The sequence below is a fragment of the Schistocerca serialis genome, chromosome 5 (assembly GCF_023864345.2).
Source record: "Schistocerca serialis cubense isolate TAMUIC-IGC-003099 chromosome 5, iqSchSeri2.2, whole genome shotgun sequence".
NCBI lineage: Eukaryota > Metazoa > Arthropoda > Insecta > Orthoptera > Acrididae > Schistocerca > Schistocerca serialis.
In genome coordinates, this window is record NC_064642.1 from 128,852,813 (window position 1) to 128,869,140 (window position 16,328).

Here is a 16,328-nt window from a genome sequence, read left to right on the forward strand (position 1 = left end):
TAACCATCTAGATTTTGTTGACCCATTTTTGGGCTCCTTATATGTTGTGACGTTCCTTTTCTCACTTCCCTTCTGTGTTCTACATGTCCCAGAGCACGTCTGCCATTACTATCATGGCCTTGCAAATAATCTCTGCCCTTGAAGGCAGCCCACACACTTTGGTTTCAGATATCAAGATGGAATTCACCTCCCACGATTCTGAACAGTTTTGGGCCCATAAAGGGACTCAATACCTTCATACTGTACCCTTTCAACTGGTCTCTAACAGCGATGTGGAATGCTTTGTCCACACTTTTAAGACCCAGCTCCACAAGGAAATGATGTCCAAAACTGCACCTAATGCCTCCTGTAGTTTCTGGCAACTTACATAGCCACTCCAACTGAAGGACTCTGTCAGGCTAAGTGGCCACCCTCACTGCAACTTCACAGACAGCCGCACCTGCCACTGGTGCATGTCGTCACCAAGGTCTCTCTCTTCCAGGTGGAGACCCCACTCTGGGGCTGTATGTTTGGACACCATTCACTCTGGATCCATGGAATGATCTCTGCCTGCTACAGGCCTTTGACGTATATTGTGGTCTCTGCAGCCCATCAAAATAAACTTCATCTCCATCATCCTGGCTATCAGCAATCTTCTTCTCTAGCTCCAGCAGACTATCTGGTCCTGCTGCGGCTCATGCAACTTCCATCAAGCCCTGTGGGCTTCCACAGTGATGCCCTTGGACACTGATCTCCTGGCCTTCCCCTAGTTGTGGCTCTGTCAGACCACACATCACCTACATCATCTCTCCTGGTGGTCGCTGCTGGGTGAAAGGGAGAGGGGGAGCTGTAGTGGCAGGAGCTGTAGTGGCACCACCCACTGTCATTACGGAAACAGAATATCTGGTGTAACAATAATAGCAAGTGCTGTGGAGTCACTACCTGGATGATGCTTGCCGCCAGGACTGCACTCTGATAAGACCAGTCCTACCAGAATCCAGCACATAAGCTGGCCCAGGGTCATTTGTAATTCTATTGCAGTGCTGATGCAGGGGAATGTGTGTTGGATAATCTATCAGTTTGTTTATCATTACAGACTTGGTTCATGAGTGTTTACTCTTCTGTTAATAAATGACTGGACTCTGACACTGGGTGAACTGGACTTTGGTTGGATTGTTTACTTAAAGATAGGTTGCAATTCTTCAAATCAACTGGAGAAAGTTTCCATCAGTTTCATGTGTAGATTACTTTCACAAAACATATGAAAGTATGGCTAGTTGAATAAAGTACAATATATTGTAGAAAATCTAATAATTCCAAAGTACAGTAGAAAATATTACAAATGTGCTTTAAAGCTGGAGCATATTCTTTCAGCCTGTAATAGCAAAGAGCTATGTTGTATGAAAGGTGTGGATTATATCCCAAAATCTGTACTGCTGATGTGAATTTTTGCAAGGCATCTTCATATCTTCCTTCCTAAAAAAAAAGAAGATAAATTTAAGAGTGATATACAATATAGCACACAACAAAACCAATAAGCTAATCCACTACATGTCACGTGAAGTTACCCACAAATTTTATTAAAATCCACCCAGTTTACCTTATATAGCAGACATCCAAGGTTAATTTCCGTATCAGGGTCATCAGCTGGACCACTGTCCACGAGACCCTTTGCTCCAGCCAGATCTTCTTCTCCATATTTTATGGCAGCTTTTAATTTATTTACCTTAAAAACAAAAAACACAAAAATTACACTACAGGACTTGAAATAATGTTCTTTTTTTTTGCAGTGGGTACAAAATTTTGTTTACTCTACAGACAAAAATGAAAAGGAAAATCTAGCATCTAATTTAGTATTATGGATTTTCATGTTACAGAATAAGCCAGAAATAAATGAATGAACATACTATAAAACATAACTGTATTATCACAATGAAATGATAACTGAGTGTAGAGTTCCACCAATTTTTTCAAAGATTAAAAAAAGCATTAAGCATACAACAAAGAATTGTAATACTATCACTAAATTTTAGGTATTACTGAATTAAAAACAGCTCCATTGCACTTGTGTGTGAGGTAAAGCAGCAGGCCCACAGGTGCCAATATGTAATTTCACAAGCGAACCTGTTTGTACGTCACAAGGCAGCTGGGCCAAGATGTGCAGTTGTGGTGACATTGTAGAAAGGCCTTTGCAGCTACAAACTGGCCTATGGAGTATTTCCACATCATAATGACAAAGGAGTGTTGATTTGAACATGGCTGGAAGCAGTGTAGTGGCACAACAAGCGTGCTATGAATCACTATAAGTACCCTTTGATTTTAGCTCAGTTACGTGCAGTCTGACAGCACCCTCCGCACCACTGTGTCCACGCAAGTCTTCATCATTCTATGGACCAGCCAGTATCTGATGCCAGTTTGGACTGTGAACTCCACCAGATCGCTCACAGTTCTCGGAACATACACGTGGACTTAGAATTACAGAGCAGATGAGCCTTCCCCCAGGCTCCACTGTAGCACCAAACTGCTGTCTTGGAGAGTAGTAGTTTGCAGCCATGGTAGTACTGGTACTTGCATATGAGCTAGCTTTTAATTGGGTAGCAATGGATGCCTATGATAGTCCAGCAGAAGTATGTGTTGCTTGTATTGTTCACTCAGGGCCACATAGTGCTAATTCAGACACACGGTGCTGAGTGGAGCAAACAATGTCAGCAAAGCAGGACACAGATGTCAAATGGTCATCCTGCTACCATGACCTTCAGACATCATCAGCACAGCTGGTGGACTAGTGCCTAGAGAGGATGTATCCAGAGTGATGCAGCATGTTGTAACTCAAGACAAAATAAAAACGCTGTACCTTACAGTGGAGTTTTCCTTGTCACTCTCAGCCAGCACCACTGCCTTCACAACCTGCCACTTCGTGACCTCTACACCACAGCAGTCCTAAACATGTTATGTTGCTATAGAATAGCTGAACTAACCAATGATATGATAACTGAGTGTAAAGTTCTACCACATTTTCCAATGATAAAAAAAGCAAATTGAATCATGCAACATAGAATGACTGACTAAAAACAGAAAGTTATGTCAAATATATGGAACTCATGAAGAAGCAATTGTAATTAAGACATTATTTACATAGAAGAAGCTTTAAAGATGTATGCATTCAAAAAATTGCTGAGCTGTAGCTTTGAGCTCTACCAGATAAATGCCAATTGTAAAAGATTTAATTACTCAGTTACATTAACAGTTCATGGTCCAAAGTTTAAATGGAACACAGGGCTATTAAAAACCAAGAACACACAATGAAACATAGAAACATATAGCCATATCATTCCACTACCATGAAACTTGGTGACGATGTTATTCCTTCCCTACAAATCTGAAATGGTGGCAATGCATGGAGCAGGGAACAGAAATTGTTAGGCCACAAAATACAAAAATTCTGTCAGATTTTATTTTGCTTCCCAGAGGTATAACCCTTAAACAAGCTAGTTAAATCTTAACAAATGAACTACAAACAATTCAGAAATAGTATTCGATATGGAGTTAAACAGCTGCAAAATCAGCATTTAACACTGAAAAATTTTCATGATAGTAATTTCAAATCACTCTTTTATAATTTTCAGTTACAAAAGTGGTCTCACTAGTGGCCCAAATTCCTACAACATATGAAAGCAGAGTTATAAACATGCAGTATAGATAGTTACACAAAAGGAAACACACAGATGATGCAAATGCTTATTAAAAATTGAAAATGAAATTTGTGCCAAAAACAATTACAGTCTTCGAGTTGCACCCACTTTTGATGTGCAAGCACAATGCACACTTACAGGAATAAGCACTATTTGGCACACAGCTGAATATGTAAACTACTCAGTATATTAAAAGTGACATATTAAAATGATTCACTTAATATAAAACTACGACTTACTTCAATTGTCAGTGACATACTTGGCTCACAAGAATTAAAAAAACTCATGAGCTTATAAGAAAGTACACCTTAAAACAGCTTACATAAAATCATTATAGAGTGAGTGTGTGTGTGTGTGTGTGGTGTGTGTGTATGTGTGTGTCTCCAACATCTCCTTCTAAACCACCTAAACCACTGGACTGGTTTCAACCAAACTTGGTACATGTACTGCTTGCTATATAAGAATCAGCCCTGTGGGTATTAAAAGCTCCTGGGCCCCATAGGAGCAGAGATCTCAGCAAAAAAAGGGACTTCCAACCCTGACATGTAGTCTGGCCCTTTCCAACATACATATTGTGCAGGTAGTATCCTTCTCAGGGGTTACAAGTGCTGATGGGCACAGCTGAGTAGAGAGATGAACAGACAGATTTGGGAGTAGAAGATGGAAACAGAGAGAGAGAGAGAGAGAGAGAGAGTAGGGAGGAGAAGGACAGAGATAGGGGGAAGATAAGATGGACTGAGAGGGGAAGGGTAGGATATGGACTGAGAGGAGAGGGGAGGGGAGGGGAGGGGAGGAGATGGACAGCAGGAGATTGGAAGAGGAGCTGGACATAAAGAGGGGAGAGGAGGAGATGGTCTTAGAGAGGGTAGAAGAGGTGGGAAGAGAGAGGAGGCAGGAGGAGATGGACAGAGGGAGGGGAGAAAGAGGAGATCGACAAAGAGGGGATGGAAAAGAAGATTGTGCAATATATGTGAAGTACATGTATGCAAGCGAAGCCATGGGGAAAAGGTTAATAACACAATTGTTCTTAGGACATTAAATATCAATGTGAAAACATATTAATGACTTCTAGCACTGTCAATCCTAGAATTTGAATTTAACTGGCATGGTGTCACATGAGGTCAAGGGGCACACCTTTTCAACATAACAGTAACATTTACTTAATTTTATTTTTTAACTCTCCTAAAGCCTGATCAAGAGCAATACAAAGAAAATGGGCCTCTGACAAATCATTCACAACTAAAATACAGTTCCGTAAAATTAAGGCTCACCAGATTCAATGGGATTCCAATGTGTTGGTGAAATTCATATAATACCTCTGGTGAAAATAAATGCCACATGGCATCCCAAACACCCACATGCATATATCTGTAAATTGAGGCCAAGGGTCTGAGTCTCGCTTGTTGGTCAACTCCTGTTGATTGGCCATTAACCACTCCCAGAAAATGATTACAGCTACTGCTTAACTATGGCCATCGACTCCACTCATACGAACTCCAACCACAATCCCATCCCACTTGTGGCATAAGCACTTGTTGCAATCTATCTGAAGCACAACCTATTGCTTAGCAGCTGAGACCAAGCAATAAATACAAAGAATACAGACAGAGTGAGGATAGGTGCAGATGTGCTCAGCATCAAGTTCACTTTGCTGCCTCTATGTGTGTTCCCTGCCGGAGTGCCACAGTATCCATCACCCAGTCACAGAGAAACAATGTCTTTGGCACACTCACAACTTATTGATATTAATCAGTACATGGATCAAACTTTGCCATTCAATAAAACATGTTTCCAACTATGGATAACTTGGCTGCAGAATTCTGTATTTTGGGTGTTCATAGATATTGCACCTTGAAAATCACTCCATTGTTGTTCTGAAGATGCTTACCATGCAACCCTTTCCTCATCAGAGAAAAGAGGAAGAAGTCATTGCAGAAAATGTCAGGAGAATATGGGAATGAGGTAATATTTGATAGCCAAAAGAAGCAGCTTGTGTGATTGTGTCCTTTCCAGAATGAGCCAGGGTATTGTCCTTGGACAGCTTCTTGTGACACTTCATTTTGACAACCTGCTATAACCTTGTCAGGAGATTTCAGTAGCATGTTCCTGGGCCACTTATGAGCACAGTTCTTTAGCATCACATCATATCAGTCCCAGAAAAACATTCAGGATAACCCTGCCAGATGGGGTTGGATCTCCGTCTTTTTCAACAGTGCTGAATCCATATGTTCCCACTGCTTGCTTTTCTCCTTTGTCTATGGATCATAATCATACACCCAGAATTCGTTTATGGTGGTTAGGTGGCTAGCAACATCATCTGGACTGGACTGACCTGACAGAGCAGCAATATTTCTGCTGCTAGTTTAGTTTGACGGACTTTTGTAACAGGTGCAAGCAGTCGCAGAATTCAGGTGGCAGTGACTTTTGTCATGTTCAAAATGTTGTGTAAGGTGTCAAAAACTGATTCATAAGTGATTTCAACTTTTCCCACTATCGCCTCGATTGTGATATGCTAGTCTTCAAGCACCAAGACCTCCACTTCGCTTCCTATTCCAAGTACTTCAGTACTTCATACAGAGATGGTTTGTCTCTTCATTATTTGTCATTTACATTTTGCTGACCACACTGGAAGTAACTGCACCACCTACCCACTGTGTCATATAATGGAGCATTGTTGCCATACACTTACACCAACTCACCATGAATTTTTGTAATGTTGTTCCCATTCAAATGCAAGAAACCAATTACTGTATGATACTCCACTTTATCAACTGACTGTGCCATTTTGTATAGTTTCTTCTAGCAGCATGCTATAAGGCTGTGGTGTGGCGATTTCAATGTATACCACAAATGCAGGCATGTACCATAAAAAAATAAAAAATTATTTACACAGCTTTATTTTTAATCAGATAATTAAACATTATGGCTATCTCTCATACATTAACAAAATTGCTAGTTTTCCCCTGAGCAGTAGTCAAAAGGAAATAATAATAAGAAAATTTTCTCTCTATTTATGTTTTTCCATAGCTATTTTGCCAATGGTGTTAATTGGTAACTCTAGACCAATTCATGTTTTATGTTTCTTCTCACTGACAGCAGCAACATGACAACACATGAAAGCTAGTACGTATATGAGGGTGGAACTAGGCAAGAGTGTAATCTGGATACAAAATAAGATGGTCAAATCTGTTATTAGAACAGTAAAATGTGATCATGATGATCATTAAAAATTTTTAATATGACCTTATACATGATTAGGCAAGAGATCTTCTGTTCATATGCCATATTCAGTTAGTTACTAGTCCCATTGATGATCTTCACCACAAATGTTACGATGTGGAATGTAACTATACACACTGGCCATTTATAATTGTTTTCTACAAAACTGACTGATTACCCTTATATCCAAGAATTCCTCTATGGTACAGAAGGTGTTGTTAAGGAGAAACTTACTTAATCTACATTTGAGAACACTTCTGCTACCTGTCAGACTTTAATTTCCATAGGTAGATTTTTTAAAAAGTTTTACAGCTGCATATTCCTTCTGTGCAAGAGTTAAATTCATTAAATGGTAATGCACAAAATTTTTCCTTCTAGTGTTGTACTTGTGAATATCTCTGTTATTCTCAAACTCAGATGAATTGTTGATAACAAATTTCATAAGTGCATAAATGTACTGGGGTTAATATTCTCAGCTGCTTAAAGAGATGCCTGCAAGAGGTGTGTGGATCCCACGCACAATTCCCGTTACTTTCACTGATGTATAATGAATTTTTACTTTTTCTGGCAGTCTAGTTATTTATTCAGAACTGCCAAACTTTTTGAGCTTAAATTCACCATTCTATGTACTTTTATCCTATGACTGTCTTCAATACTTTCAGTACTTACAACAAAGGATGATTCATTCCGAAGCAAACTCGTTACAGAACATCTGTCATATTCTCAATGGTCTCTGAAGTACAGCTATTTGATACCTACGGTAGTGCAAAGCTGGCCAAATGAATTCACAGATCACTTATGGAGGGATATGCACATCACTAAATGGATGGAGTGATGGGCCTTGCCATTTCAGATTGTTTGATTTGTACGTGGGTTGGAAAAATTTACAATGCATTTCATATTCTATGCTGTCAGTCCATGAGTATTTAAACATGGAGTGTTTGCTTACACAGTGTCTGTTTACAGTCACTGCAGTTTAAATGGGAGGGATTTTATTTGAGAATACCTAGTACAGATTCCTGAATGAAAAATTTATCATGGAACAATGTCTTTGAAAGGCCTCAACACACTTTGCGAATGTGGTTTTCCTCCCATTTTCCATGTCATATAAGAAGAAAAAGGGGGATAAGACTGGACAACATCCTGTAAGACACAGAAATTGTAGCACAACACAATTAGGAGATAATTAGAGAAAGAACACAACCTTAAACAAGACACGGATAGGAAAGGAAGTTAGCTGTATCCTTTTGAAAGGAAGTATTCTGAAAGTAACCTTAACTGATTTATGGAAGCCATGAAAAACATAAATCTGCATGAGCAAATGAGGGTTTCAATCCTATTCCTCCCAAATGCAAGTCCAGTAATCATAAGCATCTTCCTTGGTTTCTACACAACTGATGAATCCAGAAAATTAAATGTGGCACACAGCACAGGAGATCATATCAGCTATAGGGAATTTTGTGAATTTATAAGTGCCAATGATGTACTGATTTTAGATATTTGGTTTCCTGATGATCAGTTTACCACTGATGGAATCAAAAAATATTATAACTATCATAAATATCTCAGTAGAAATTCAGAAACTACTGTGGATGACACATTTCAACCTTGTTTTTCAGTTTACGTAAGGTGTTGCATCACTGATAATCTACTCATTGGTCCATACCCTGAATTAAATCTTAATGAATCACAAAATCTGCAGTTCTTTCACAAAATGTTGCTTGAATACTTCAAGGACTGTCTTTTGTTAATGAGGGCTAGTGTGTGTGAGGAGGTGTGTACTCATATTGATTCTACAGCAGGACTCCACACCCTAGTAATGCTTGAACCATTTGCAAGGAGTACTGCTGTTTGATGTTACAATGTAGTGATACTATACTCCTTACTCATTACTAGCTTCAGGAATTTTCTTAACTGAATGTGCCTTTTCTCTGGTGGAGGCACTGTCTTGCTATATACCATCAACAATGCCTAAGTGCTATTGGTCAAGTTCACAGTTAGTATGCAGAGAGTTGCTATTGCAGTTATGTACAGAGCAGTTGCACAAATCCATGTCACAGAAAAATTGTTTGAAGAATTTGTTAGAAAGTATGATTACAAGTTGAAAGGATTATGTTGGATAAAAGTATAACGGTGATTTGTGATTTGGTTTATTTGTAGAAAGGCAGAAATTGTTTCTTTTGAGGCAGATGGGTTGGTGCAGCTCCAGATTAAGCTGTGACCAATTGGCCAATCCATGCAACTCCAGTCCAACTGCCAACTACTCCCACTGGCTTGCAGATGGCCTATACTGCCTGGCTATTCACATTTGAGGCACCATCCAACAAAGATGCCAGAGCACCAGTGCTGCTATTATGTTCAATGCCCCTATTTGATGCTGCATCTTCCACTGCCTTGGCAGCTCCGGCTGCCTCCGACACCCCAGACCTGACTGCTCCCACCAATGTGACTACTCATGTTGCCAAAGCTGTCACTGTTGCAGCCTGCAATTGCTGACACTGCTATCACTGCCTACTGCTGGTATCAGATGATCCATTGTCCCTCCTCTAAGACAGTAAACTGTAGACTATCACATACTATGTGGCACATCTTTGGCCACTATCTCCCCCCCCCCCCCCCACACACACACACCCCTCCACATGTAGCATAAAATTGGAAACTCCTAGAGGTGATGGGCAGGCACTCACTGTTGACTTTGGGACTGCCCTCTCTTCTCCATGTGTCAGATACTCCCATATTTGCAGAGCCTCAATTACACTTGTTTGTATTGCTGGTGACAATCTCTGCACTTTCCAATGAACTGCTATTGGATACTTTGGATAGACTTAGTACTGCTCATCACAATCTGCATGATCCTGGTCATGCTAATTTTGCACCAGCCTTATTATGTAGTGCTTTGGTGTACTAATGAAGTTCTGTCAAGCAGGCCAGATAAGGTAGGGCAGTTTTCAATTTTTTGTTCTTCAGTGCACAAAAGCTTGTGCGCTACTGTATTGCAACCTGGCTGAATCACAGTGTCACAACAATATAGCTCACACTCACTCACTCACTCACTCGCTCATTCACTCTCTCTCTCTCTCTCTCTCTCTCTCTCTCTCTCTCTCTCTCCGTCTATGATGCACATGCGTGTGATGGTCATATTCCACAACTGCACAATGGTAAGTTGTTTATTGAGGAAGAAATCCAAGTGTCAAAGAGCCGTGCTTAACCTAGAGATACTTTAGCAGCACTTCCAAGTCACTTCTGTGAGGAACTATGCCGCAGCCAGTTAGCAGACATTGCCAACTGTAAATTGTTTCCTTCATTTACACTCACTCATTCTCTCACAGACTCATGGCCTCTTGTCTCAGCAGTGAGGCACTAGAATGACACATTGTTTTGCTGTAGGTATTGTGTAGACCTTCTTCGCTGTTGCACTAGTCAGTTCACTGTTCTGAATTCTGTGTGCCCTAGTACCCAGTAGAATTCCTTCAGAACTGCATGCATAATGGATGGTGAATTCATTTGGTAAGTAAGTATTGAGAGCGTGGCTGGAGCAATATATACAGCAGAAATGTTTGTCCCCTTATTTATACCCATCAGTTGACACTGACATATAAGGAGTGTTCAAATGAAAAAGCACAAAACATTGTAACAACGAAACCAGTTGAAATCTGTTTTAGTTACTTTGGGATAATGTAGTAAGACATCTAGGAATGTCAATGTGGTGTCCAGTACAGTTGGATGCATGTGCCACGTTCCTTTAAAAAATCAAAGCTGTGACCTCAGCAGGTAAGGTGCTGCTCATCATGTTTTTCGATGTCTAATACTATTCAAAGTATAGGCCGTTAATAGGGACATGTACTGTGAGACACTCCGTACCCTATGCAAGTCCATCAAGAGCGAACAGTCTGGCCAGCTCACAGAGGGAGTGATTTTACTCCACGATAATGTGTGCCCACATATCTCCATGGACATGAAGAGTAATGGTCAAGTTCATGGGGGAGAAGCTTGAGCAACTGCCCTACAACCTGGACATGTCACCCTCTGACTTCCACATGTTTGGTTCATTAAAAAAAAACATCTCAAAGGGAAGTGCTTAAACTTGAGTGACAAACTGAAGGTACAGTGCAAGACCAACTCCTGTGACAGCCACAGGAATTCTGGGAACTGGGAATCCTTTAGCGCGTAAAACAGTGGGATAATTGTGCTCAGCCCTCTGGTGATCAATTTAAAAAAAATACCCACAGTGTTGTTTCATACATTTTCTTTTGCGACACCCCGCATACAATTTTTGTACTCATTTAAAGTGCTGTACACATTTAATTTGAAAATTCAGTCAAGAATATTTCTGGTCTTATATTGAAGTACATCTAAATAACTGAGTCTCATGAGTATCCGGGATGGCAGTTGGTTTCCACCAAGATTTGATACACAGTACTGTGTCTTGCCTCCTACAGATCCGGTAAGCCTCATGCATTTCAAGTGATTTATGAAAGCAATTTGCAGGGGGAGGTAATCAACCAGACAGAATGTTCATGACTGTGGATCAAAGAAGACATTGCATGTCTGCTGTCATGTAAATAATTGTGGCTTATCATCCTTGGCACAGAGATTGGTCACAGAACCATTTTTATAGGGACCTGTTGTCAGCTCAATTCCCTTAACATAGACATTATACTTGATGTTTTGTTGTGTAAGTCTTGCTGATTTATGTGCCTGCAGTCATAATCCAACCATGACCACAAGAAGGATTCATAGAACTGGACAAAATAAACCATGTCAGGTCACAATTATCTGTGGCTAAGGCACTTCAGGAGGTCCACTGTCTTAAAGTACTATAATTGTTGAGTACTGAGAAGAGTCAGAACAAGAAATATTTATTGTGGAAATTTAACTATGAGTGGTTCGTTCAATATTGTTTACTGTGCAAAGAATAAAAATATGTAAAAACTGATCAAATTTAAAACTAATGCAATTTTTACATCAGCCCTACAACACAAATATGTCTAAATGCTACACTGAACACAAAGAATAAAAATATGTAAAAACTGATCAAATTTAAAACTAATGCAATTTTTACATCAGCCCTACAACACAAATATTTCTAAATGCTACACTGAACACAATTTTAAACCACATTGTAGATTAATTGAAGCACATGTATCTACCTTGGTGGTATATGCTGGATCATCTATCTGAGTTGTAACTTTCATAGCCTCCTCATACAGACAGGCCTGATACAGAGACTGAGCATAGTACAATTTGTACTCTGTTTCTTCAGGGACAAGAGCTGTCAGCTGCTCATAGCAATCTGCAGCATTTACAAAATCTTGAGTATAGAAGTAACAGTATGCAAGCAATGAAAGTCCAGCTCTTGACTGAAAGAAAATAAAAAGGAAAGTAGTGATAGCACAAAAATACAGTACTTACAGAGGATATGTCTGCACATAATTACACACATTTGACAAGAACAACTTTCCAATCTATTAAGGTAACTATTAGTTCAAATGACTTACAAAATATAAATTATATAATCAAAAATGCAAACATTTTTGAACAAACAACTGACATCCTTCAGTGTCAATACACTATTAGACCCTTTTTCTGGATTATTAAGTCTTTAAGAGAGAGGTGTGCGCTGCTGAAATGTTTAACTGAAAATGGAACAATACTGAGAATGGAATCGTGTTAAGCAAGGTTGAAGCAAATGGGAAAAATATGCTGATGAAAATGAATGGACTTATTTATAGGTAAAGTTACAGAGGCCAAGGTAAAAACCAAAAGTGACATTAATACACTTGTTTGTTGGCAACTTCCCACTTAGTTACCATCATTTCATTTGCAGCTATAACCCAATCAAATCAAGCAAAGATATTTCTAATACAGCCTATTTGACTGATATAACAATCTCTGTTGCTTGATGTAGTAAATATTGCTAAGGTTCTTGAAGGTAGCTTTTCAGCAGAGCATGCTAAAGACTGTTGGTACCTGTACATTTCATCTTCCCCACAATAATGATGAGGTATTCCTGGGATCTTCCATAGACAGTCAATATCACCATTTGAAGATGCAGAGGAGATCCTTTAGGTGAATGGACCAATAAGTTTGCCATGCAGTTGGTTAAAGCTGCAAGTCATTTCCATTTTCAAGGCAAGCCATCATGGAAATGCACATAACTACAGATCTTTACTGCTGACATCAGTCTGCTGTAGAGCTAAGGAACACACATTATGATTCAGTGTTATAACTTTCTTGAGAATAGAAAATATTTTATGGAGTGATAGTCCGGCAAGTAACAGGAGAGCTTCTTCGAAGTTTGGAAAACAGGAAAGATATACAGGCAGTATTGAAACTGGAAGGGCAGGTCCTGAGTTATGCCTGGATAGTCCTGTCCTTAAGAGCATTGCCTGCACAGACAAAGTTCGATGTTTGAATCCTGATCTGGTACATAGTTTTAGTCTGCCATGATGTATCGGCACAGTGTGCATTCCACTACAGAATGAAAGATTAATTCTAAAGTATACAGTCTGCTCACATCTAGACAAGGATCTTATCTCAGTAAAAGATGATTTCCCAGTACAGCACAAACCATAGTAATATTCATGGAGCATGATGCTATCCTCATGTAACATAAAATGTACAAAAAAGACTGACGAAAAAAATTCCCAATGACTCAGCATTGCAGGCTTGCCTTGAACAAATACATTTGTTGTCAATAATAAAATAATAACTGCAAAACCAGACCAACACCAAATGGTCATTCTCTGGTCCCTCCAATTGCAGGTTTTGTCACTGTTGCATAAGGGGCACTGGGGGATAGCAAATACACAAGCCACACTTACTTAATGCTACGCATTTGTCAAGCGTGTGCAGAAAACCAAGCACGACCATGTACAGTGTTTACACTATGGACTATTCCCCTGGCAATGAAACAATTGCAACTGTGAATAAATCTTCTGAAAATCAATTTACCTACTTGTCCTGATATGTTATCAAACTACCCCTGCATTAATTGTATGTAGGCTCTCGTGGCTGGTGCTTACTCAAGTGAAAACTGATGATGATGTTTGGTTAGCGGGGGCACTCAATTGCGTGGTCATCAGCGCCCTTACAATGACCCAATTTTTACACAGTCCAAAGTTTTTTACACAATACAATCTAGCCACTGTGATGAGTGATGATGAGGATGAAATGAAGAGGACAATACAAACAACCAGTCCCCAAGTACAGAAAATCCCCAACCTGGCCAGGAATCGAACCCATCCCATATGTAAATGCATTTACATATGTCTGCTTGTGTCTGTATATGTGCGGATGGATATGTGTGTGTGTGCGCGAGTGTATACCTGTCCTTTTTTCCCCTAAGGTAAGTCTTTCCACTCCCGGGATTGGAATGACTCCTTACCCTCTCCCTTAAAACCCACATCCTTTCGTCTTTCCCTCTCCTTCCCTCTTTACTGATGAAACTACCTTGGGTTGCGAAAGCTTGAAATTTGTGCGTGTGTTTGTGTGTTTTTTTATTGTCTCTGTCAACATACCAACACTTTCTGGTAAGTTACAGCATCTTTGTTTTTATATATATAAATATGTCTGCTTGTGTCTGTATATGTGTGGATGGATATGTGTGTGTGTGCGAGTGTATAGCCGTCCTTTTTTCCCCCTAAGGTAAGTCTTTCCGCTCCCGGGATTGGAATGACTCCTTACCCTCTCCCTTAAAACCCACATCCTTTCGTCTTTCCCTCTCCTTCCCTCTTTCCTGATGGGGCAACAGTTTGTTGCGAAAGCTTGAATTTTGTGTGTATGTTTGTGTGTCTGTCGACCTGCCAGCACTTTCATTTGGTAAGTCACATCATCTTTGTTTTTTTTATATATATATATATATATATCATCATTTAAGACTGATTATGCCTTTCAGCGTTCAGTCTGGAGCATAGCCCCCCTTATAAAATTCCTCCATGATCCCCTATTCAGTGCTAACATTGGTGCCTCTTCTGATGTTAAACCTATTACTTCAAAATCATTCTTATCCGAATCCAGGTACCTTCTCCTTGGTCTGCCCCGACTCCTCCTACCCTCTACTGCTGAACCCATGAGTCTCTTGGGTAACCTTGCTTCTCCCATGCGTGTAACATGACCCCACCATCTAAGCCTGTTCGCCCTGACTGCTACATCTATAGAGTTCATTCCCAGTTTTTCTTTGATTTCCTCATTGTGGACACCCTCCTGCCATTGTTCCCATCTACTAGTACCTGCAATCATCCTAGCTACTTTCATATCCGTAACCTCAACCTTATTGATAAGGTAACCTGAATCCACCCAGCTTTCGCTCCCATACAACAAAGTTGGTCGAAAGATTGCACGGTGCACAGATAACTTAGTCTTGGTACTGACTTCCTTCTTTCAGAAGAGAGTAGATCGTAGCTGAGCGCTCACTGCATTAGCCTTGCTACACCTCGCTTCCAGTTCTTTCACTATGTTGCCATCCTGTGAGAATATGCATCCTAAGTACTTGAAACCGTCCACCTGTTCTAACTTTGTTCCTCCTATTTGGCACTCAATCCGTTTATATTTCTTTCCCACTGACATTACTTTCGTTTTGGAGATGCTAATCTTCATACCATAGTCCTTACATTTCTGATCTAGCTCTGAAATATTACTTTGCAAACTTTCAATCGAATCTGCCATCACAACTAAGTCATCCGCATATGCAAGACTGCTTATTTTGTGTTCACATATCTTAATCTCACCCAGCCAGTCTATTGTTTTCAACATATGACCCATAAATAATATGAACAACAGTGGAGACAGGTTGCAGCCTTGTCTTACCCCTGAAACTACTCTGAACCATGAACTCAGTTTACCGTCAACTCTAACTGCTGCCTGACTATCCATGTAAAGACCTTTAATTGCTTGCAACAGTTTGCCTCCTATTCCATAATCTCGTAGAACAGACAATAACTTCCTCCTAGGAACCCGGTCATATGCCTTTTCTAGATCTATAAAGCATAGATACAATTCCCTGTTCCACTCATAACACTTCTCCATTATTTGTCGTAAGCTAAAGATCTGGTCCTGACAACCTCTAAGAGGCCTAAACCCACACTGATTTTCATCCAATTTGTCCTCAACTAATACTCGCACTTTCCTTTCAACAATACCTGAGAAGATTTTACCCACAACGCTGACTAAAGAGATACCTCTGTAGTTGTTACAATCTTTTCTGTTTCCATGTTTAAAGATTGGTGTGATTACTGCTTTTGTCCAGTCTGATAGAACCTGTCCCGACTGCCAGGCCATTTCAATTATCCTGTGTAGCCATTTAAGACCTGTCATTCCACTGTACTTGATGAGTTCCGACTTAATTTCATCCACCCCAGCTGCTTTATTGCACTGCAATCTATTGACCATTTTCTCCACTTCCTCAAACGTGATCCTATTTCCATCATCATCCTATCC

At 40.0% G+C, this 16,328-nt stretch overlaps 1 protein-coding gene across 4 annotated transcripts in view; it reads right to left on the bottom strand.

The window, feature by feature from the left end:
• The window catches only part of LOC126481312 (tetratricopeptide repeat protein 30A), a 135,050-nt gene that overhangs the window by 97,165 nt on the left and 21,557 nt on the right, over positions 1–16,328 (bottom strand). For 3 of the 4 annotated variants that reach the window (XM_050104971.1, XM_050104970.1, XM_050104973.1), the window contains exons 3-5: positions 12,041–12,250; positions 1,580–1,705; positions 1,320–1,455 (exon numbers count right to left, since the gene is read on the bottom strand). In XM_050104971.1, the coding sequence (XP_049960928.1) occupies positions 1,320–1,455; positions 1,580–1,705; positions 12,041–12,250 (472 nt within the window). The remainder of the gene's footprint in view (positions 1–1,319; positions 1,456–1,579; positions 1,706–12,040; positions 12,251–16,328) is intronic. The other variant, XM_050104972.1, reaches the window with a different exon arrangement.